The sequence below is a fragment of the Lontra canadensis genome, unplaced genomic scaffold, assembly GCF_010015895.1.
Source record: "Lontra canadensis isolate GAN:19392208 unplaced genomic scaffold, GSC_riverotter_1.0 scaffold51, whole genome shotgun sequence".
NCBI classification, from domain to species: domain Eukaryota; kingdom Metazoa; phylum Chordata; class Mammalia; order Carnivora; family Mustelidae; genus Lontra; species Lontra canadensis.
In genome coordinates, this window is record NW_022631045.1 from 14,257,779 (window position 1) to 14,282,532 (window position 24,754).

Below are 24,754 nucleotides of genomic sequence, written 5' to 3' on the forward strand. Positions count from 1 at the left end.
TGCCTTTGGCTCAGGTCACGATCCCGGAGTCCTGGGATGGAGCCCTGCGCCTGAGCCCTGCATCAGGCTTCCAGCTCTGCAGGAAGTCTGCTTCTCCCTCTCCCTCCACCCAAATAACTGATAAAGGCCGGGAAACGAATTGCCCCGTTGGACTTCAGAAGAAACATCATCCTGCTTATACCCTGATTTTAGTCCAATGAGATCCAATCCAGACTTCTGATTTGTAGAAGAGAGTACATTTCTGTTGTTTTCAGCCACTGTGTTTGTGGTCGTATGTTACAGCAGCAAATCTAAGAAACTCATAACAGCAAGGCAGAGAACCTACCTCCTAGGAGTTTTGTGAAAATCAAAACGGATATATTAGAATATATTGTAGAACAACTTCTGGTTGTACTTGTAAGTGCTGAGCGTGTTCAGCATGACATGGCAGAGTTAATATGTGATTAATCTGTAAATGTAGTGATAAGAGCAGGTCTCTGGAGTATCCTCTTCTTTCTGAATGGCCCAACATTTGCGATATCTGCTCTGCTTGATTTCAATTAAAGAAACAAAAACAGGGGCGCCTGGGTGGCTTAGTGGTTTAAAGCTTGATCCCAGGGGATCAAGCCCCGCATCAGGCTGTCTGCTCAGCGGGGAGCCTGCTTCCTCCTCTCTGCCTGCCTCTCTGACTACTTGTGATCTCTGTTAAATAAATAAATAAAATCTTAAAAAAAAAAAAAAAAGGAACAAAACCAAAACTACTATCATGCCTATGCCCAGAATGCTGCTACAACTTCCGTTTCCAGGAACTAATGGGCCTGCTGCTTGGCCACAGGCACAAACTCCAACCACTTTATATTCATGACAGTGCTGGGGCAAAAGTCATAAAAACACCCAACTCTTTCCCCACCCCCCTGCCCAATGCCTATAGACATGAAAAGGACTTTTTTTTTTTTTTAAGATTTTATTTATTTATTTGCCAGAGAGAGAGAGAGAGAGAGAGAGCACAGGCAGACAGAATGGCAGGCAGAGGCAGAGGGAGAAGCAGGCTCCCTGATGAGCAAGGAGCCTGATGTGGGACTCGATCCCAGGACTCTGGGATCATGACCTGAGCCGAAGGCAGCTGCTTAACCAACTGAGCCACCCAGGCGTCCCAGGTGAAAAGGACTTTTTATCTTGTTGCGTGAGTGCATTAGTTTGCTAGGGCTGCCCTAACAAAGTATCACAAACCAAGGGGCTTGAACAAGAGAAGCATATCCTCTCAGGGTTCTAGAGCCTAGAAGTCCAAAATAAGGCTGTCAGCAGGATTCTTGAGCTGAGGACTCAGAGAGGGACCTATTCTGGGCCTATCCCTTGGGCTTGTAGAATGCTGTCTTCTCCCTCTCTTCACATCATCTTCCCAGTCCTATTGGATTAGGAACCTGCCTGAATTAGGACCAGCCTGAATTCATCTTAATTAATTGCATCTGCAATGACCCTATTTCCAAATAAGGTCACATCCTAAAAGTACTGGGGCTTAAGATTCCAATGTATCTTTTTGGGGATGACAAAATCAACCATTAACCATCAGCAAGCACAGACTGGAGGAGGAAATAGAACAGATCTGAACCCTACCTCCTCTAGCTATTGCCAAGGTGTGGATCTCAGCCAGGGGAGGTTCCGAAATGGGTTGTGATTGGAAATAAGATATTACTACAGATTACATATACAAGGTACTAGGCACTGTTTTGTCAGTCAGTACATGTGAAGTGTGTAAGAGTAGGACTAGTTAAATATTAGCTATCAACTCCACAACAACCCTAAAAGGTACAATTATCTCTGAGGCACAAGAGGCTAGTCAGTGGTAGAACTGGTATTAGAACCCAGGCAGTAGGACTCAAAACTTGATTCTTAACCACTATCCTGCAGTAATACATGTTGCTTGCAGTGGTAAACAGTGTGAAAAGCTGACTTAAAAAGCTCCCATGTAGTCTTAATGTTACATTGATCTAGGTCAATGAAAAGTTCCTTATTTTATATATGTATATAAAATAAATTAGAAAAAAGACACGTTGTAGAACACACCTGAAGTATATGGTGCCATTTATGACCAACAAAGCAAAACAACCTACAAAATCTACACATACACACATGTTTATATAAGTCTGTATTAAATATTGATAACATTTAAGAAGGGTGGTGTGGTTGAAGTAGAAAAATTGTGTTTTACCTGTATTTGGATTTAACAAGAACATACTCAGATATAGAAGTGATGAGCTAGAGAAAACCCCAGGCAGGAGTCTCTTTGCGTTTGCCTGGATAGTTACTTCATCATTTGGTTTACTGGTGACCTTTGCTCCCCAACCTTCATGTGGTCACCCAGTACCTCATTTTTACATATTTCAGGTCTAACTACATAGAAAAGACCCCATCTTGATTCCCAAATACCTATGGAAAGGTCTCTGACAGTCCATGTTGGGTCAGGTGCCCATTCTGTCCTATTAACCAGAGGCATAGCCAGTAATTATGACACAAAAATAACAGAGGATTATCTCCACTTTACCCCGCAGAAAGATGAGGTTCAACTAACTCCTCTGCAGTCGCATACCTTTTAAGGGAAGGTAGAAGCTGAGGTTTTGAATGTAGATCTGCTGGACTTCAAAGCTCATGTACCGTATATTACATGCTTGGAGATATTTAGCTTGGAACAAACCTAGGTCAGACACTTGATAAATGTTCTTAAGCACCGGGAAAGGAGAGAGACCAATGTCTGTAAAGGGTAGCACTAGGATTATTTGAGGAGACGGATTTGCCTCACAGCTGGGAGGGTAGGGGGTGGGGAGAAAAGCACTCTGTGAAACTTCCAAAGGAATGGTTTATCTCAAGTTCCCTCTCACTGAGGCATTTCAAGCTACTCTGTATGGCCAAATGAACAACACGGTATACTCCTGTTAAAGCCGAGAGTATAAGCCAGCCTGAAGTTTATTTCAAAATGGCATATTTTGTACCACTCATACGAAGTATGAAAAAAAACTTAAGATAAAAATTAAGGTAAGGGTATCATGCTTAGCGAAATAAGTCAATCAGAGAAAGACAACTATCATATGATCTCCCTGATATGAGGGAGAGGAGATGCAACATGGGGGGTTAATGGGGTAGGAGAAGAGTAAATGAAACAAGTTGGGATTGGGAGGGAGACAAACCATAAGTGACTCTTAATCTCACAAAACAAACTGAGGGTTGCTGGGGGGAGGGGGTTTGGGAGAGGGGGGGTGGGGTTATGGACATTGGGTAGGGTATGTGCTATGGTGAGTGCTGTGAAGTGTGTAAACCTGGTGATTCACAGACCTGTACCCCTGGGGGAAAAAAAATATATGTTTATAAAAAATTAAAAAAAAATTAAGGTAAACTTTTAGATAAATTGATAAATTTTTCAAAAGGAAATATATCATTAAGCACATATTTAAGTATTAAAAACCCCAAGTCAAATCCAACTATAATGTATTCTAAAAGCAAGGTTCAAATTTATTCACTGTAGTTAAACTGCATTTCATATTTGTTGAAATAAATAAATGTCACTGAAACATTGCTATACTGATATATTTATTTATAAATATTAGGAACACAGTTTATAAAAGAATAAGACTCCTCTTCAGAACATAATAGAACAAAGATAGGTGCTATTATACAAATGGTGAATGAGTGAACACAAGACTGTGATTTTCAAGCACATTTATATCACACGCAGTTTTAAAACTATCGAATCTTTGAAACTAGATTGGTAGAGGATATTTAAGTATTAGTCTGGAGACTTATAAAACAATTTTAGGGGTGATATTTAATGTGTGGGGAGAAGAAACTGTTTACTGTATATAACTATCATGGTTCAAGGAACATGACTTAACAGTAAAGTTTTTATTACATTTTATATTAGTTGTATTTTATATTAGTTATTTTAGAAATACTACCTAAATTAGAATGACGTCATATATCCCTTCTCTAATTCCATTCTAATGTCTACAACTGTATCAAATGAAATGAGGACAGTTAAAGTTTTAACATTTTAGACAGCCAAGTTACAAAAGGAACTAAAGGAAGAAACTCAGATTTAAAGTTTCAAATATCTGCTGCATTTGGCACATTTTCTTTTTTACTGTAAAGTATTTCCTCCTAGAAATGGGGCATTTAGTGAATTATCATTTGTGGTGACCTCAGCTACAATAAAAAAGAAACCAACAGTGACCACAGATTCACTAGCATTGATGGAAAGTGAGAGGGAAGAGCCAAAGCACGACAGACCACAGCAGCCCAGGTAACAAGAACTGGGTGAAAACGCAAGCTAAGTCTTCCATGTCTTCACTTTTGCAGGGGGTCGCACTACATTGCAATTACTGACTTTCCTACTGATCCAGAATTAAGGAAAGGCAAAAAAAAAAAAGTCAGTATTCTGTTAAAAGCTGGCATGTGTATTATAAATTTTAAGAACATGTGAATTTTAAGAACACGCAAATATAGAAATCTTATCTTGAACACCCTTTCTGCCACAGTACTACTTATATTTAATGACTAACAAGTTAAGACTATTAAAAGTGAACAAGCCAATATTATGATCAAACCTGTCTTTATTCAAGGAACATAGTAAACTACTTGACAAAATCTACCTTTATTAGAAACTCCCTCTGCTGAGATTGACAAGGTAGGATTAGCTTTCTGTTACACGGAAGGCAATTCCTGCTACAAGGTGAACGTCAGTAAAAGAGCTTACCGCCATGAATACTTAGGTACTTGGCCAACTCGCAATAGACATACAAAGCCACAAGAAGCCAACAAAAGACCCCAGGAACAACAGAAGCCCCGTTGCTTATCATCACTTTATTTCTCTTGTGCTATTCCAGTCTCTGAGTACATCGGGCAAAGCGCAGCGTTAGGACGGCACACAAAAGCATCGGTTTCACCTCCCAACTCTGTTAGCTGCTCCAGTGAAGACACGCATGGGTAATGGTCTTTTAACATATCTGGCAGTTTAGAAGTCTTCTCGTGAATACGTCGAGAACGTCTAACTGGTGTTAGAAACTTTAGCTCTTTAAATGTAGTATCTGTGTTATCAAACTGTATCTTCTTTTTTACACTAAAAAGACACAAAATTATTCCCAGAGTTAAAAAACATTAACATTTTCTCTTTGTTCTTTTATGACATTTATCATCCTAGAGCTTGTAAGTTAAAACTATGTGATTGCCTGCCTTATAGAAAAAGAGGTAATGAGAGCTCTTGTAGTTAGGAACTCCTTCTTTTCTCTATTTGTTGTCACAGTTTGTACACAGTAGATTCTTGACTATCTGTACAATTGGCTAGTTGCTCAATTCCATAACCTACAATAACATATGGACATTAAATAAAATGATGTCAAAGTTTTCTTTTACAAAATGGCAATACTTCGGGTAAAAGCAAAGAAAATGCGCTAATTTTAAAATTTTATTTATTTGAGAGAGAGGGGTGGAGATAGTACCAGAGATAGTGAGAGAGAGCATTGAGCAGAAAGGAGAGGGAGAAGCAAGCTCCACACTGAGCAGGGAGCCCAACGCAGAACTTGATCCCAGGGCCCTGGGATCATGACCTGAGTCAAAGGCAGATGCTTAACCGACTAAGCCAACCAGGTGCCCCCAAATACAGTGTTTAAAAGGTAAAGTGTCCAGGGGTGCCTGGGTGGCTCAGTCAGTTAAGCATCCAACTCTTGATTTCAGCTCAGGTCATGATATCAGGGTTGTGAGATCGAGTCCTGTGACAGGGGTACAGTGTCTGCTTAAGATTCTCTCTCTTTTCTCCTCTGCCCCTTCTCCCCGACTTTTATGCTCTCTCTCTCTCGCTCTCTCTCTCTCTCTCACACACACACACACATACACACACAAGGTGAAGTGTCCCAATGATATTGATTTGTTTGAAACCATTCTAAGTTGGAAGCTAAAGATTTTTAGATACCATATTTATTATTCTTAAACATAAAAACCAATCACAGAACATTACATTTTGAAAGTTTACCTTTGTAGGTATGGTGTAGTAGACACGTTATATTTGATTAAGCAACTCCCCCTGGTCTCTGTACTGGGGGTTTTAACATCATTGGTTGGATCTTTTTTGTCATCTTCCTCTTTTTCACAATCTTGAAATACCACATTTCTAGATTTCTTTTCCATTTCTGATCTTCCTGACTCTAGATTAACACCCATATCTTCATTGTTGACTTCTTGAATGTATTCCTTAGTTGCACAAGCCTCAACATTTTCTCCTATGAAAATACATTTATAGATTAAGCTTTTGGTCAAAGTTAAAGAGAAAAATCAGAAGACATTAAAGTTATTCATAGTTGGTCAGATTTTCAAAATAGAAGAACCAAACTGCCATCTCCTACCCGTTACTTTTCCTAAGTCAATACTGCTGACAACTATTAACAAATATTCACTATCACCTATGGGTTGGGATTATAGATACAGATATAAGATTGAAATCATCCCTGTCCTTTAAGTTCACATTCCATGGAAGAGATATGATTGAAAATAATTAAAGCGAGAAAAATTCTATAAAGGTGAGGTAAGAACAAAGGGTTATGGGAACCCATAAAATGGAACAACTACCTTTGCTTGAGGGACAGGGAGAGAGCTAGGGAAAGCTTCACAAATGACATTCAGTCTGGGGCTTGATAAACGAGTACTTGACAAGACCAAGGAAGATAATCTTGGTTATAAAGCTTAAAAGGAAATGACCTATTAAGACAACATTAACAGGCCAGAGTGCCTAGAATATAGGGTAATATATGTGGGGAGGAGGTGATAATAGGTAGGAAGGGCTGGATTATAATGAACTTTACATGCAGGAAGTTTGGTTAAAAAAAAAAAAATCTTCACTGGAGAAACAGATACAATCAGATTTGACCACTATAAAGGATGGTTTAGAATGGCAAGGAATGAAAAGGAATGATCTGTGATGATAAGAAGACAAACGAGGTTGTCTCTAGGCAAGGCGGTAGAGAGGTAGGCATCAGCAAGAAGGCAGGTTTATGAGTTATTTCTAAGTTAGGACTTAATGAATGTATGTGCACATCAGAATGAACGTGCAGGTGTACCGAGGGCATCTCTCATAACATTTCTTGCTTATGCATCTTCAGTGACAGAGGAGTTTCTTTTTTTTTGGTGGGAGGAACAAATGATGGTATGGGGAAGCAATGAGGGAAGACAATGAGTTCAAAATACAACATGCTTGATGTGAAATACTTGAGACATCTTGATAAATCCAGCAAGCTGAAAAGACCTCTAGATTTGACTATTAGGCAATTATTAGAGATTTGCACCAAGAGATGTTTCAGTTATAGGATATATCTGAATCTAGAAAATGTTTACATTTCATATACCTGACAGCTAATGAATCTCTTCCCTCTATCTACTAGCCCTAGCAAAGAGAATTCTTGAATGAGCTTCTCTAGAGCATAGAACAGATGATAGAATTAATAGGTAAAATTTTAGAGATCATCTAATCAAACTGCCTCATTTTTAACACAGGGAATTAAGGTGTAGAGAAGTAAGGTAACTTTCAAAAACACTCAATGATAAATTTGGATTTTGAACCAAACATCTTTTTTTTTTTTCCTAAGATTTATTTATTTGCTAGGGAGAGAGAGAGCATGCATGAGCAGAGGGGAGGGACAGTGACAGATGAAGAAGCAGGCTTCCCGCTGAGCAGGGAGTCCAATGTGGGACCTGATCTCAGGACCCCGAGATCATGACATGAGCTGAAGGCAGCTGCCTAACCAACTGAGCCACTCAGGCACCCCTGAACCAGACATCCTAATTAAAAATTCTTATACTACATAAGGCCACTGAATCTCAGAGGTATGCCTACAGACATAAGAGGAAAGAAACATTCTACAAATTTAAAAAGATAAAAGACAAATAATTCAAATTTAATAAAATCACAATTTACTTGAAGAAAATTAAAAACTTACCATATTTCACTTTCTCTTGACTCTTCATTGTTAGAATGTCTGCAATTGCATGTCGCATCTCTTCAATAGGCTTAATTTTTTTAATGAAGAAAATATAATTTTTATATTCTCAGACATTAACTAGGTTATTCAAGTCAAAAATATTTAATGTCAAGACATTAACAAGGTTATTCAAGCCAAAAATATTTAAAGCACTGATTATATTTCATACTTTAAAACGAAGCAAATCATGTGTCTTTTCTCAGAATACTTATTTTGACACTCGAATGTTTGAAAATGACTCTCTTTCTAATTTATAGAATAAAAATGAATACAAGGGGTAGAATTATCAGATTAAAATTCTCCCCACAATTTTTCTTAAGCCTCTGGTAACTCTTTTAACTATTTGTCTGATATAAACAAAATTAATGGATAAGTAGCAAGCCAACAATATCAAAGAGCTGATAATATTAATTTAAAGTAAATTTAATATAAAGTTTACTCTTTTTTTCCTACATTCAAGTCCATGGCTATGCTTTTCCACATGCTATTAAATGCATCTCTGAACAGCTCAAGGCTGACCAGCCTAACATTTCACTCATTCGAATTCAACAGTTTACTTTGTGTCCACTATATGCCAGAACATGGAAGCACTATGTTCTTTTGTACTATCATGATTGCTAATGCAACATATTCAAGATATTATATAAAAAGGAAGTTCTGGCTCATATTCTTAGTTCTAGAACATAGTTCTGAACTACTCACTCAGCCTGCATTCAATTTTCTTGCCTAATTTTAATCCTTGCTTTCCACTTTCTGCTGCCATGTTACATTTCTCTCTTTACATCCTGCTCTCCGTATGAGTCCTTGCCTCTGGCACGGATCCTAGCTATTCTGCTTTAAGCCACCTTAAGTAATGTCCCTTCTGGTTCATGTAGTCGGAGCCTCCACACCCTCTTCCAAGTGGGATTCTGTCAAATATAATCACCCTTCAACAAAGTGTTTTTTATATAATAGCCTTTGAGAGAATATCTGCTGAATATTTATGATCCAAGTGCAAGGTCAAATAGCATCTGCTGGCTTTGCTGAGACTCAAGTGAGTAGACCTTTCTTAAAGAAAGGCTAAAGAAAAGAATTTTTAAAAACTCTCTCTGTAAATAATCTCCAAAATGCATTTTTGGGAAACTTGGTCAAAAGGAAATGCATTTTAGAAATACTTGCCCATAAAGACAAAAAACCCAGCCAAACTGAAAAACCTACAGATACAATTTATTCTATACTCAGAGCCTTTTGTAACAATAGACTAGGAAGAGGGGAGAGGTGTCTTATAAAACCACTATGGCGCTAGTATGTCAGAGAAACTAGTTTACTGCCATATTCTATGCGTGGGTAGGACCAAACATATGGCATAAAAATGTGAGAACATGTAAGAGCATTAAGAAATGCTCTTCAAGTGAAAGACTTCTTTCACATAGCCACAGAACCTGCTAACACTTTAAAAGTTAATTTAATTCTATTTGCTTTATATTTGTTAAACAAATTTTAATATTAAAAATTCAATTTCCCAGATTTCTTAACTAGAAAATGTACAAAATGATATGTGCTAAAATATTTCTTATAGCAAGTTTCATTAATGTACATTTCAGTGTATATCTGTCTTTGGAGGTCTGATTATCACTAGTTCATGAGCAAGTTTTAGAATGTTGAGAAACAGCTTTTATAACATGCGATCACTGTGGCCTTTAAACATACATTACTACTACATATGGAACCACAATTTTATCAAGTTATGTTGTGATGTGCTCCAAAATAGCTCTGAATCCTTTACACTGTATTAGTAAAGATCGGTAAGTTTTAATCTTACCTGAGCTCCTGCCAAAATAGCTTTCTCATAGATTGTGATAATATTTTCAATAGGACTTGTGAGTGGTTCAATACGTACAAGGCATATCCAATATTTAACAAGTTTTTTGGCATCTGGAATATTTTGAATCAGGTCATTCAGTATGACCAATATTTCTTCTTTTGGGCATCCCTAAAACAGCAAGAAGTGAAGTGACATCCTTTAGCCTCTGAACTATGAACAATTAAGTAAGTGTACTATAAGATCTATATCTTGCTATATACACTTGCTATAAGTAAGTGTACTATCAAGATCAATGATAAGAAAAGAAAAAGTTGACAGAAAATTATTCATTAGAATATTCAGTATTCTTTTCCTTACTCCAAACTTATTCTGAATGGGTAGTAAGAAGCCTATTAGTCATGAGTACAAAGCATGAAAAGAATGAAATACTAGTTGAGAAAAATATTAGTCAAAAATGACTAACACACACACACACACAAATGACTAACACTACTTTGTCTTGACGATTATCCTTAAATACGTTGTGGGATTCCATTTAATACTTGATTTGGAATTTTGCAACTACCAAATGTTTATGTGGGGGGAATAGCTTGCAGATTTTTAAAAACAGTCTTTGTCAGTTCTTGATATTAAGGTTAAAATGAATCTGTAATGGTTGAAGTAAGTTAAGAGCTATATATAGATGGTAAGACAGAGAACTTCCACAGAATCAATGACAAACCCCAGCTGAGCAAAAGTAAGAATATAATCAGGGAAACTCTGGTCCTAATTTTCACTGGTTTTCAAAAATCACAAAAAGCTTACAGACACTCATGAAGACCAGAGTAAGGTTTGAAATCATACTCTCCATATTCAGTCTTGTTATGGATCTTAGACACCAGGGGTGACCAAATCAAGATGAAAAAGTAGTCAGGAAATAAAGGAAACATTCTGGAGTTATTACACTCTGTAGGATTTTGGTCCAAATAGTGAAACTCTACAATAAGTTTAAGACCATGATGATGTTGGTTTCAATTAATGGCATTTTGTTTGCAAGTATTTTAGTTAACTTGAATTTAATCTGTGATAATGACCCACTAATTTAGGTTGCTAGTCTTTGATAAAATATGTAATAAGTAGAAAAAAATGTGTGAATATGCTGAAGGAATGAAAAAATTAAAGTATCAGAGTGAATATCCACCCCCAGCCCACTCTATATTAACATCTTAGAGGAATACCATATTTATAAATTAAAAAAAAATCAAGTAAAAAACCTAGTTATCCTTTTGATACATTTATATGTCCTCAATGAAAATGCAGTCCATTAAAGCCTAAAGAGAATCTCACAATTAACACTGAGTCTACATAACACCACTAACACATTACATGGTCAAAAGAGTGACAAGGTAATTTAGTAAGAGAACATTTTTAAGATAATTTACAAACTATAAACTACTACACAAATATAAGGACTATACCTCATTAATCAGGTTTAAGCATTCTGAAAATGTCTTGTTTACTTTTTCAGTAAATAATCTTTGTTCATCTTCTTCTACCATGGTTGTCCAAAAGGACCCGACTGAGTTTTCGTTCTGCCCTCCAGGCTCAGGCTGGGTAACCACTGCACTAGGAGGCCTTTTCAGCACTTTTCTTTTGCCAGCTCTCCACTCGCTCAGACGAGCTCTACAGTTAGAAGCAGGATATAAGCGTTACCTGTGCTACTGATGATAGAATTCTGTCAGACAGAGAAGTTAAAAAATAACTCAGGTCTTTAAGCAGTTCCACACCCATGGCCCACACGTTAAGTTCCCAAGTTCAAAGAAAAAGAAATCAATGTTCATTACATGCTCAAACACCCCAAGACTGTGTTTTTAAATGGAGAGGTTATAAGACATTTCCCAACTGTATTAAGTATCTCAGATTACAGCAACCTAATGAAACACACTTAAGCACAGTAACTTAGGTCACATCTGCTCCACCACTGGATAAATTTACTCCACCACTGGATAAATCTGCCTACAACAGAGGACATTCCACACACACACATACAGACACAAAAATTCTAGTACCTTCATGGAGATTATAAACCGCATGCACAAGTGGCACTCTACTGAAAACTAAGCCTATAAAATGAAATCAACTTACTTTCTCTCTTCTGCTGTTTCTTTGGGCCGGGCCGACCTATCAAGAGTTGCTTTTGCTATAGTGTGTCTGCGAGGGTCAATGCTTTTTGATTTCTGTACCAGTTTGGTGTTAGAAGACAAAGCAGGCCTGGCTACAGTTTCAGAGGTCAGGCTTCTTGCCAATGTCTTCCTTCTCTCTACATCCTGAGCACCGGTTTTGGCACTAGATGAAACCGTGTTTGAGTGCAATAATTCTTTCTCCCGAGGCCCCTTCCGGATTGTAACGTTGGCAGTGGTTCTCCCAAGGCCCTGTTTCACAGCGTCCTGGGCGCTGTCTCGGTGACTTCTGATAGGAGGCCGCACCAGCTGTCTGTCCTGAGATGCTGTGCTCCCAAATTTAGTGGTGGTCACTGTGTTCAGGGCTCTATCACTTCTCACGGTCGCACCTCGGGTATCTGCGGGCAGAGGCTCTGGGGCTTTAGGGACAGCGGCTGAAGGTTTCTTCATTGTTGCAGAACTCTCATCTCTGACTGGCAGGGGCTTTCTAAATGAATTAATCTTAGACTGAACAATTTGGCCACGGTAAGACCCAAGCACAAGCTTCTTGGACGTGTTAGCATCTTGCTTTGGTTTTTCTGTGGATACCTGTTTCTTTTTATTGTTGTTTTTAAGATGAAACACTTGGCTTAATGTCATGTGTTGACTTTGAGGGTCATCTTTAATTGGTACAGACTGTCCCATTTGATTATTATCCTCAAAATTATGTGTGTCAGTTGCTATTGTTGAATTGGTTGATTCATTAGAAGGTCTTAAAGGAATACAATTTTTTCCCGTTATATGATTTTTGTTCCCAGGAGGTCTACTGACATTTTCTTTACCAGCCTAAAAGAGTGATTTCAGACAAATAAGTCTTTCAGAACTCATTTCTTTAAGGTTTGGGGAGGAGAAAGGGGGAGGGGAAAGGACAATTTAGGAGGGCTATAATCCATATCTTACCATTTTTGTTTTAAATTTCAGAACTTTTGTCTCTTCGTGGACCTGGCCCTCAGAGTTCATCACTTTCTGGTCTCTACTACTTTAAGAAATAAGAAAAGGAAAAAAAAAAGTTTAACCATGTACCAAGGAAGTTTTCTCTTTGGGGGGAGGGATGGAAGAATATTAACAATCATCTGACTTTGTAATTTTAAATTGAGGCCAGAATGGAGCTGAGTTTTATGTGTCCTTTTTCTTTATTACAGGGTGGACTTAACAGTATAAAGAAGATAGCTGAGGAATTTAAAGATATTTTCTTAAAAATCTTAACAACTCCCCTACACAGAATATGTAAACACTTGATAATCTCATTCCAAAACATTCTTCCTAGTCACTCAAATAAGTCCTCAAAATCTTTATTAAGCAACATTTTCTTTGGTTAGTTTTAACTACTTAGTAAAGGACTTACAGTGAAAAATTTTTAAATATAGGCCCTCTTCAAGTAAGTGGTTTGAGGAAAACTGGACAGCTGCAAGCAAAAGAATGAAACTGGACTAATTTCTTACATCATACACAAAAATAAACTCAAAATGCATTAAAAATCTAAATATAAGACCTGAAACCATAAAACTTCTATAAGGAAATAGAGGCAGTAAACTCCTGGACATCAGCCTTAGTCATATTTTGCTGGATGTCTCCCCCAGGCAAAGAAAACAAAAGTAAAAATAACTGGGACTACATCGAGCTAAAAAGCCTTTGCACAAGAAAGAAAACCATCAACAAATGAAAAGGTGGGGCACCTGGGTGGCTCAGTCAGTTAAGCCTCCAACTCTTGATTACAGCTCAGGTTGTGATTTTGGGATTGTGAGACAGAGCCAGCCCTGCCCCCGCCAGCCCTGCGTTGGGTTCTGTACTAGGTGTGGCGCCTGCAGAAGATTCTCTCTTTCTCCCTCTGCCCCAAATGGCTCTCTCTCTCTCTTTCTCTCTCTCTCTCACACACACACACACACACACACACACACACTCTCAAAAAAAAAAAAGGCAATCTACTAAATGAGAGAAGTTATTTACAAATAACATATCTGATAAGGGGTTAATTTCCAAAATTCATAAAGAACTCTTACAACTCAACATGAAGAAAACCCAATTAAAAAGTGGGCAGAGGACTTGTACAGACATTTTTCCAAACGCATACAGATGGCCAACAAACTCATGTAAAGATGCTCAACATCACTAATCATCAGGAGAATGTAAATCAAAACCACAATGAGATATTACCTCACACCAGTCAGAATGGCTAGTATTTTTTTTTTTAATTTTGAGAGACAGTGCACATGCATGAACATGAAGGGGTGGGGTAGAGAGAGAGAGAGAGAGAGAGAGAATCTCAAGCAGACTCCTTGCTGAGTGCAGAGCTGGAAGTGGAGCTCAATCTCACGACCCTGGGATCATGATCTGAGCCGAAATCAAGAGTCAAATGTTTAACCGATTGAGCCACAAAAGTGCCCTGAGAATGGCTAGTATTAAAGAAACAAAAAAATAACAAGTGTTGGCAAAGATATATATAGAGAAAAAGGAGCCCCTGTGCACTGAAAATATAAACTGGTGCAGTCAGTGGAAAATAATATAGAGGGTCCTCAAAAAATTAGAAATAGAAATACCAGATGATCCAATACTTTCTCTTCTGGGTATTTACGTGAAGAAAATGAAAACAGTAACTCAAAAGATATATCCACTCCTGTGTTTACTGCAGCATTATTTATAATAGCCAAGATACAGAAGTAACCTAAGTGTCCATTGATAAATTACTGGATAACGAAGATGTGGTACAGGGGTGCCTGGGTGGCTCAGTCAGGTGAGCGGCTGCCTTTGGCTCAGGTCATAGATCCCAGAGTCCTGGGATCGAGCCCCACATCAGGCTCCCTGCTTGGCGGGGAGCCTGCTTCTCCCTCTCCCTCTGCCTACCGCTCTGCCTACTTGTACTTTCCATCTCTCTTGTCAAATAAATAAATAAAATCTTTAAAAAAAAAAAAAGAAGAAGAAGAAGATGTGGCATATATACACAATGGAGTATTACTCAGCCATAAAAAATAATGAAATCTTGCCATTTGTGACAACATGGATGGACCTGGAGGGTATTCTGCCAAGTGAAATAAGACAACTGGAGAAAGACAAACACCGAATGATTTCACTTCTATGTGGAATCTTAAAAACAAAACCAAAAACAAAAACAATAGAAACAGACTCAAATACAGAGAACTGATCTTTGCCTGAGAGGAAGGCAGTGAGGGGGTGGGAGAATGAAATAGGTGAAGGGAGTTAAGAAGTACCAACTTCTAGTTATAAAATAAGTAAGTCATGGGGATGAAAAGTACAGCATAGGGAATATAGTCAATAATATTATAGTAACTTTGTATGGTGACAGAAAGTAACTACACATGCTTTTGGAAAGTATTTAATGTGTACAATTGTCAAATCACTATGATGTACAGATAAAACTAATATAATATTATAGGTCCCTTATACTTTAAATAAAAAGAATAAAAGAAAAAAATAGCCTTCCCAAAAGAAATCCAAAATTTTCCATACACACTCACAGCCCAATTCATTACAAATGTGGACTTTGGTTTTTAGATGGCAATGTATTTAGAATATGTATCCCAAACAAATGCTTCCTTAAGAATTTGTTGTATATATGTATATATATATACCTATATACATTGTATACATATATATATATAAATTCTACATTGAGGTATATAATATACCTCAATAATATATAATATACCTCAATAATGTATTATTGAGGTATATTATATACCTCAATAATATAAATTGTTATATCTGTTCACTCCTTTGAACAGATATAGACTGGTTTGTACAGGCCATGAGATTCTCTTAACAAGTCATTATAACAATCTGTATTCCATTAAGAAAAGAAAAACAGGCTCAATTAGACACGCCATTGACTCTAAGACAGATTCCCAGTTCAGAGATGCTAAAATGAAAAAAAAAAAAAAGTGTCTATTTTAGAATGAACAAAACTTATCCCTATAATTGACAATCTGGGTTATATTGCTTTTCCCATCTGTTTGCTCAGTTTGCTTGGACAAGGGGAAGAACTTTGACATAGCTTGTACTAGCCATTTTGTACGATGGCAGAGAAGAGTCAATACGCATCACTGAACAGAGCAATGTCTCCCCAGTTTAAGCCCCTGCATTCACTACCTGAGGCAAATACTCCTCTGATTGTTCACTGGTCTGCAACCCGGTGTGGGGTGGGAGACGGTGCTCAGGGTCAACCTGTCAGGTCCTCCCGATGTGGCACCTTAACTAATCAGAACCCCTGTATTATACCTGGGCGTACAGCATACTGTGATGTTACCTCAGAGAAAATCAGAAGCAATCTTAACAAGAATTAGCCCTTCTTTCTCCCACCGAAGCCTGCCCGCCTATCTGCCTCTGTCCCCAGATATTCTGCCTTCCTTCCTATGCATGAACTGACACCATGCTGACCCATGGGCAGACTCCCCATTTGTGCTCTCCCACTTGCCTACTCAGGATCTTTGTTCTTTGATTTGCTCGTTCTTCTGCATCATTAACTTTCCCCTCTACTACATCCTCCCATCAGCATATAAACACGATCTATTTTATCTCATTTTAAAAGCCTTAAACCTAATGTTCCCCCTTTCAGGTCCTGCCTCATTTCTCTTTGCTTTACACCAAAACTCCTCAAAAGCCTGTATCTGTACACACTGTCTCCATGTTGTCACATTCCATTTTCTCCCCAGCCCACGCCTATTGGGAGCGTGTCCTCAACACTCCACTGGAGACTCCTAATGTCATCTGCTTCCATGTTTCTACAACTCATGGGTCAATTCCGTTTTCCCCTTACTGAACCTTTAAGCAGCACTTGACACAGGCAGACATTCTTCTTTCTTACGACACTTTCCTCGCTTGGCTATGGATCACCACCTCTTCTACCTTTCCTCCTACCTCAATTGGTCCACTTTGATTAGGTCTGTCTATCTTCTTCCTAACCTCTGAGCTAGGGCTCAAAGCTGCATTTCAGTTTTAAATTTCTGGGGGCGCCTGAGTGGCTCAGTCAGTTAAGCATCTGCCTTTGGCTCAGGGCATAATCACAGGGTTCTGGGATTGAGCCCCATGTTGGGCTTCCTGCTCAATGGGGAGTCTGCTTCTCCCTCTGCCTCTTGCCCCCCCCCCACAGTTTGTGCTCTCACTCTTGCTCACTCTCTCTCTCAAAGAAATAAATAAAATCTTTTTAAAAAATGAATAAATTTTAAATTTTTCTTCTGCTTTTTATTTTAGTTTTATACTTCTCAGGATCTCCTCCTTGTCTGTCTGTGCTAACAGAATTCTAGTACTTAGTATTGAAAGTGCTGACCTTTCAACTGCTAGCTTATAAAATTTCAGGATAAGGAGAATCTACCTTATAGGAGAGTTATATGAAAATATGTTCTGTCCCATTCTGTCTTGTTATAACTGCCCTCACCAGAGTTATCTAAACAAAGGAATCTTAAAATACACACCCTAGAGACTGTAAAATAGAATGATTTAATTTTGAAAAGCTACAACTCTGATTAGTTGTCTATTTAACAATTTGTTGCTCAAATAACAATACTTAAGTTGACATCTGTTTTTTGAAAGGAATAAATATAGTACTTGTGAGATTTCTCGGTAAAGCCAGAAGAATTTCAGAATTTTCTTGTCTTCCCACTGTGTATAAAAGTATCCCATGGCCCAGGTGAATTCCTTATTCAAATAAGTAGTTGAGAGTTATGCTCTTACTTGAATTAATATTCTCTTTATTCGCTCTCTAGTAATCTTATGCTACCTCAAAGTTTTAAATAAATATCATCTACAAACTGATAATTCCCAAGTTTAAATCTCTTGTCCCAATCTCAACCCAGCCTTTCAGATGTAACTATTTGGCATTTCCACTTGGATGTCCTGTTGGTACCTCAAACTGAGCATGGCCAAATCAAAGTTCCTGATTCCCCCATTCCTCCCTCTGTCTTTCCCTTCTAGACATATGGTACCACTATCCACTCAGTTATTCAAATAAAAAATCTAGGATCATCTTTCTGTTTTAAATGAAGAAATGCAGGATTTGTAGAAGAAAATGTAAAGCACTTAAAGTAACATATTAATGTAAAATTAAAAAGAATTTTTAACATTTGGAAATAATGTGAAACTCAAATAAAGTTGCAAAATTACAAATAGTTCAAAGTATATTCCCATACTTTTTACCCAGATCTACATGGTGTTAACCTTTTATTCCACTTGCATTATCATTTGCATTGTTTCTGAATGTGTGTCGGTGTGGAGTACATGCAATTTTTTCTTCCTGAATCTTTAAAGTTAAGATATATACATGATTATCTTTAAACCCTAAATGCTTCCATGTTTATTTCTTAAAAATAGTGACTTTCTCTTACATAACTACATTAGTTATCAAATTCAACTTGACATACCCCTTAATGTACCATTTATATTCTAGTTGAAAACTGACCTAATAATGTCTTTTCTAACATTTCCCCCTCCACAGTAGGACATAGTATAAGGATCAGGTATTGGATTGAGTGGTTGCTCTTAATCTGGAACATTCAGGGTCCTCTTAAAGGGCACTCTTTCTTTCATGTCCCATCCATACCTAACCCATCAGCAAGCCCTATCACCTGTACCTCCTAAATATAAGTACCGTCTGACCACTTTCAACCACAAGGAAGGGTATGAAGCATTTGCAAAGACAAAATATAGCAATAACTCTTTGGAGAAACTAAAGAAACTAGGAGTAAGAGTAACTCAAGAACCAGTGCTCTGTGTATAAAGCCACTGAGAGTTCGTGAAATAATAGCTACTGCTTGTTGGGCTCTCTCTATATACCAGGCATAGTACAATGCATTCACTATCTCATCTGATCCCCAAGAACCACACATTACTATCTCATTTTAATATAAATAAATGGACTCAAAGAAGCCAGGTTAACTCCCCTGAGGTTACACAGTTGTAGTGCCAGACTTGGGAGTCCAGCCCTTAACACTCTAAAGCCAATGCTCTTAGAATGCCAGAAAGAGTCTAAAGGATGTGACTAACAGCTCTAGAGGGGGCATCTGATCTTCTGCTTTATATACTTTCATGGGGCTTCCTTCCAGCCACAACCATATGCTATTTGTTTTTAAATTTTAACAAAATAACATCAATAACACCAATAAGAACCCAATGGAGGGTTGAGACTAAAACAAATGATCTCTAAACATCTGAGGAGAGTGACCTCTCAAAAATAACCATCCATGCCCCGCCCCCCTCTCTCCCTCCCTCTCTCTCACACACACAGTAAAAACCTTACTAAATTAAGACTGACCTTTGTAGCACTGCATAAATCATAAGTCAATATTTTGATATATACAAGCACTTTGTTTTTAAAATTAATTGTTTCATCTTGGAGTATGAATTAATTTACACAGGAAGCAATGCTGTGCTATCCAAGAAGGTAAGGCTACTGAGCACTTGAAATGTGGTTAGTCCAAATTGATGTGTGAAAGTGTAAAATACATACCAAGATTTTGAAAACTCAGTACGAAAAAAGGATATAAAATGTCTCAATAACTTTTAAGAATTACATGTTGAAATTATAACATGGGGTATATTGGACTAAATGTTATTACAATTCATCATTTAAAAACAATTTTCAGGGGGCACATGGGTGGCCCAGTCGGTTAAGCTCAGATCATTATCTCAGGGTCCTGGGATTGAGTCCCACCACAGGCTCCAAGCTCAGCAGGAAGTCCGCTTGCCCCTCTCCCTCCGCCCATCCCCCTGCTGGTGCTCTCTGTCTCTCTCAGATAAACAAATAATATATATATTTTTAAATATAAATAATTACATAAAAAACTGTTGATGTACTGTATGTTCACTAACTGTACATAATATGTATATATATATATAAATAAAAACTTCTCAAATATGGCTACTAGAATTTTTTTTAAGATTTCATTTAGGGGCGCCTGGGTGGCTCAGTTGTTAGATGTCTGCCCTGGACTCAGGTCATGATTCCAGAGTCCCGGATTAAAGCCCCGCATGGGACTCCCTGCTCAGCAGGAAGCCTGCTTCTCCCTCTCCCTGCTTGTGTTCCCTCTCTCACTGTGTCTGTCTCTGTCAAATAAATAAAACCTTAAAAAAATTTTTTTTCATTTATTTATTTGAGAGAGACAGCAAGAAGGGAATACAAGCAGAGGATAGGAAGAAGCAGACTTCCCGCTGAGCAGGCAGCCAGATGCCTGGCTCAATCCCAGGACCTTGGGATCATGACCCTGAGCCCAAGGCAGACACTTAATGACTGAGCCACCCAGGTGCCCCTAGGAAAAAAAAAAAAAAAGGTTAAGATTCATTTATTTAAGAGAGAAAAAGAGCCAACTAGCGGAAGGGCACAGGGAGAGGGAGACATGCAGATTCCCGATGAGAGGGGAGCTGGAAGTGGGGATCAATCTCAGGACCCTAAGATCTGACCTGAGCCAAAATCAAGAGCAGGGTGCTTGAACCCACCCAGGCACCCAGACACGCCGAAAATTTTAAATTACGGTACAACTGTGGCTCCCATTACATTTTTATTAGACAGCTCTGATACAATTTTATAGATCTGAAACAAGAAAATTTGACCTCACCTGGGTATGTGATTTTCCTGTTTGTATGCAAAAAAAGTTTTTCTTTTTAATATATGTTCCTTAAGTTTTTGTCTTCTTTGTTCTAGACAACAAAAAAGCAACAAGTCAACATTTGTTACAATAACAGCAAATAAATATTCACTAAATGAACATCTTCCAAAAATGTTCTTCTAGAGATCAGACTTTAAACACAACAGAAAATTTCCCAATTCAGTATTGACTTTGAAAAATAATCCCATTTTTAAAAGATCATTACTATAAAAGGTCCCTACAAACACTGCACAAGAATCACATTCTCTTTTGTCTGAAAGTGAAAAATCTGGAGGACATCATTTTCAACATACGGTTACTGAAAGCCAAGCTTTAAGACACTAAACAGCAGAGTCGAGACACTAGACTCCAAGTTCTAATTTACCACAACTGGAATGGGTCTGAGTTTCTTTCCTCTGTACTCCCATGTGCAGGACCAAGAACTAACAATATTATTTCTGAAGACCCAGTCCACCCTGGATTTAAAGTCGATTGCGTTAAATTTGAAGCATCCGACAATGCAATCCCACCTCTCCCAAAAACTAGCTCCCCACACAGGCGGCGGGAGCGCCCTGCGCAAGCGCAGTCGGCCCTCGAGCTGGGCGCGGCCCCGCCCCCCGCAGGTCCCAAGTCCCCAACCCCCGGGGGCTGGCAGGAGTGCCACGCACCCTCCCTCGCTAAACGGACTCGTCCACGCCAGGCCCATCTCCGCCACCAGAGGGTCACGCCCGGCCAGTAACCACCGCACGTGAGGCGCTCAGCCCCGCACAGTAACACCACGGACAGGGCACCGCTCTGGTTGTCCATTTCGCTCCTGCTGAGAATGAGGCTGTGAGAGGCCGAGCGATCTGTCCAGGCTTCTCACACAACGGGTCAGGGCTGAAGCTGGTCGGAGGACTCGAGGTCCTGGCCGCTGTGTCCAAGCGACCCCCTCCCCCACGGTCACCCCCCTACCCCCGTCCTCTCGGGCAAACGAGGCGCCCGGGGGTCGCACCGCTCCATCCACCGCTACCCTCACCTCTGAACGCGGGCTGAGCCCTCTGGCTCGGGGGAAGCTGCAGGTCCTGAGGCACGGCTGGGGTGCTCATGGCCGCTACCGGAGGGGGCCGCGTCTCGCCTCTGACAGTCCCGGACTGCTCAAGCCAAGGCGGCGGCACACAGAGCACGCCGCCCGCGGGGCGGTAGAAGGCGCGGCGTGAATTGAATGAGCCAATGGGCGCCGAGGGGCGGAGCCTGGGCGGCGGGGGCGGGCGGTGCGTCTGCCAGTTTCGGTTAGGGCCGCCCAGCTGAGTGCCCTGGCTGGCCAGCCTGGTCAGCTGTTTCCGTGTTGAGCTTGCGACCTGGGGGTATTGGACCTGCCAAGTTCCTGCTGTGTGGCAGATAGGACTAGTCTGAACGCTCACGGAGCGTGGGGAAAGGCAGACTGGAGAAGTGTTTGGCCGCGCTCATTAACCGCGTGTTCGTTGAGGAGGCTGTAAGCACAGACTGCTGTACCCACAGCAGGTGTATTTCCCTTTCCCCAACTTGACTCTGGGGCCATATGACAGCTAGGAAGAGGGTCTGTGGGACTGCTGACAACACTGACTTCTCCTTTGGCGGAGCATCCTGTTTATACCCACGCAATGATTTCCCTCCGGATTCGTGTTCCAGGCCCCTGGAGGTTAATGTAGGCCTGGACCGGAATGCGAGAAGGTTTGTTCTGATCGTCCGTGGAGTGGGGCACGGAAGGAGCCACTTTAGGTAAACCAGTATGGATGACAGACCCACAAAAGGTGTCACTTTAGGTAACTTGTTTGAGCCTGGTTTTGAGCATGGACACAGAGCCAGAAGGATACAACTTCTATACCTCCTGCACAGGTCTGAGAGCCTCTAGAGCTGGCTCCCAACGGTCAGTTCTTCCTGTCTTTCTCTGCTATTTTCCTAAAGGCACGTATGGCAGCATCTTGCTAATGAGGAAGTTAGTTTGGGATGTTCTGTTGTTTTTTTCTTGATGAAATGTGAAGTATAAAGTTGTGTGACTTTGCCTGCACTCCAGGCCAGGTCTGGTAGAACCAAGAACCAAACAGCACCAATCACCATACCTAAGACAACACTGCTGCTTGCACATTACTGTTAATATTGTCGATTATCTACTACAGTTTCATCAGACAGGCTGGGTAACCACGGATTCCCATAAAGTGACAGAGAACAAAATAGAATGTAAAGAAAAAAAGTGACTCAAGAATCTCTTTAAACCATTATGCTAAGGAAAGCCAGCCATCAAAGGTCACACATATGGTATGATTCCATGTGAAATATCCACAATAGATAAATCCACAGTGAAATGACACAGATTGGTGGTTGCCAGAGGCTACAGGTAGGGGCAAATGGGGAGAGCGCACAGAGCTGTTCACTTTAAAAGGATTATTTTATGTTATGTAAATTTCAGTATTTTTGTAAATGGGCATCGTTAAAAATAATGACTCAAAGAAAATGTGGAAAGCTCAATAGGCTGAGATGGTGGGTAGAAAATCCTACAAAACTGCTAGGTTTTCCAACATGGCAATTTCCTTTCCATCTCCAGACTCACCCACTCCAAGAATGCTATCTTTTTAAAACACTGTTTAAAATATCATCATCGCACAATTGTTGAAGGGAAGGCAGACGATTCTCTAAAAGATCCAAGAGAAGACTTTCTTTGCCAACACAGCTGACATTTAACTGTAGCCACCTGGAGTATAGCTGATCAGCTTCCTGTGAAACAGGGAGAGCACCTGTGAGAGAACAGGATGCCAGGGTGCGACTATCCAAAGAACAGAAGGAAGACAAAGGCAAGGTGAGGACAGGAAGTCTGGGAAGAAAGGAGCCTAAAGAAAGAGGTAATGGTCCAATGTTAGGCATTGAAGAGGTGTAGTAAGATTGGGACTGAAAGGAACCATTGGATTCAGAAGCTAAGAGGTTCTGGCAAAAATACTCCGTGGACAAGTACAAGATATTGCTGAGAGAAATTCAAGAAACCCTAAATAAATGGAGAGAGATGAGATGCTTATTCATCAGAAGACCCTATGTTGTTAAGATGTCCATTTTCTCCAAGTTGAGCTGTTCAATTCTATCCCAATCAAAATCCCAGAAGACTTTTCTATAGACATTGACAGATTCTAAAGTTTAAATGGAAATGCAAAGGATCTAGAGAAGCAAAAAAATTTTGAAATAGAACAAAGTCAGAGGACTAACACTACCTGATCTTCAAGATGTATTATAAAGCCACAGTAATCAAGATAGTATAGCTGGCTTGGTGGAAAGAAAAAGAAAGCAATGGAATATAGGGAATATAGTAGAGACACCAGAAACCTGCTCGGGCCTCTATTGTCGCTTGATTTTCCACAAAGTTTCTAAGATAACTCAATGGAGGAGAAGGATGATCTTTCCAACTAATACAAGTACAGAGACAACTGTATGTCCACATGGAAAATGTTAACCATGTCCCTTAACTCACTCCTTATACAAACAAAATAAACCTCAAAATGGAATGTAGACCTAAATGTAAGAACCCAAACTACAAAATCTCCAGAAGAAAACATAGAAGAAAAATCTTAGTGACTTTGTGTTAGGCAATGCTTTCTTAAATAGGAGACAGCACAAACGATAAAAAAAACAGTACACTGGATTTCATCAAAATTAAAACCTTTTGCTCTTCAAAAGTCACTTTAGAAAACTAAAAAACAAACTGCAGAGCAGGAGAAAATGTTTGCAAAGCATATTTAATGAAGGACTTCACCAGAATGTGTAAGCACTCTTACAACTCAATTTTTTCAATGTGCAAAAAAAAAATTGCACTTCACCAAAGAAGATACAAGAAACCAAAAATAAGCACAAGGCAGATATCTACCATCCTTAGTCATCAGGAAAATACAATTAAAATCACAAATACCATTCACTTTGTACTCACTAAATTGGCTAATACTTAAAAGATAGATAATACTAAGCTTTGGCAAGGAACTGGAACTCTCATATTACCACTGGTAGTAATACAAAATAATATAGCTACTTGAGAAAACTGGAGGTTTCTTATAAAGTTAAACATACACTTACCATATGACCCAGCAATTACTCTTCTAGGTATTTACCCAAGAGAAATGAAGGCATGTACACAAATGTTTATAGCATCTTGACTCACAATAGCCCTAA

At 39.3% G+C, this 24,754-nt stretch overlaps 1 protein-coding gene across 2 annotated transcripts; it reads right to left on the reverse strand.

The window, feature by feature from the left end:
- Positions 1 to 3,544: 3,544 nt before the first annotated feature.
- Positions 3,545 to 21,755, reverse strand: CKAP2 (cytoskeleton associated protein 2). 2 transcript variants are annotated; one of them, XM_032874133.1, is made up of 9 exons: positions 21,606 to 21,755; positions 20,558 to 20,639; positions 12,897 to 12,972; positions 11,923 to 12,782; positions 11,256 to 11,460; positions 9,796 to 9,966; positions 7,953 to 8,022; positions 5,996 to 6,242; positions 3,545 to 5,086 (listed from the first exon to the last, which is right to left on the reverse strand). In XM_032874133.1, exons 1-9 carry the CDS (start codon positions 21,673 to 21,675, stop codon positions 4,831 to 4,833), a joined length of 2,037 nt encoding a protein of 678 aa, XP_032730024.1. In that variant the 5' UTR covers positions 21,676 to 21,755; the 3' UTR covers positions 3,545 to 4,830. The 2 variants fall into 2 exon arrangements, with proteins under 2 accessions (XP_032730024.1, XP_032730023.1); XM_032874132.1 differs by having other exon boundaries at positions 12,897 to 12,975.
- Between the last annotated feature and the right edge of the window lie 2,999 nt (positions 21,756 to 24,754).

Bases quoted from the DNA above. Each gene is read 5' to 3' on its own strand.
- CKAP2 (XM_032874132.1), bottom strand. From the start codon at position 21,675: ATGAGCACCCCAGCCGTGCCTCAGGACCTGCAGCTTCCCCCGAGCCAG. The intron at 11,461-11,922 runs GTAAGTTGATTT...TTCTAACTGTAG, and splicing joins GAAACAGCAGAAGAGAGAAA to AGCTCGTCTGAGCGAGTGGA. The intron at 6,243-7,952 runs GTAAGTTTTTAA...GTATTTTCATAG, and splicing joins TCAAGAGAAAGTGAAATATG to GAGAAAATGTTGAGGCTTGT.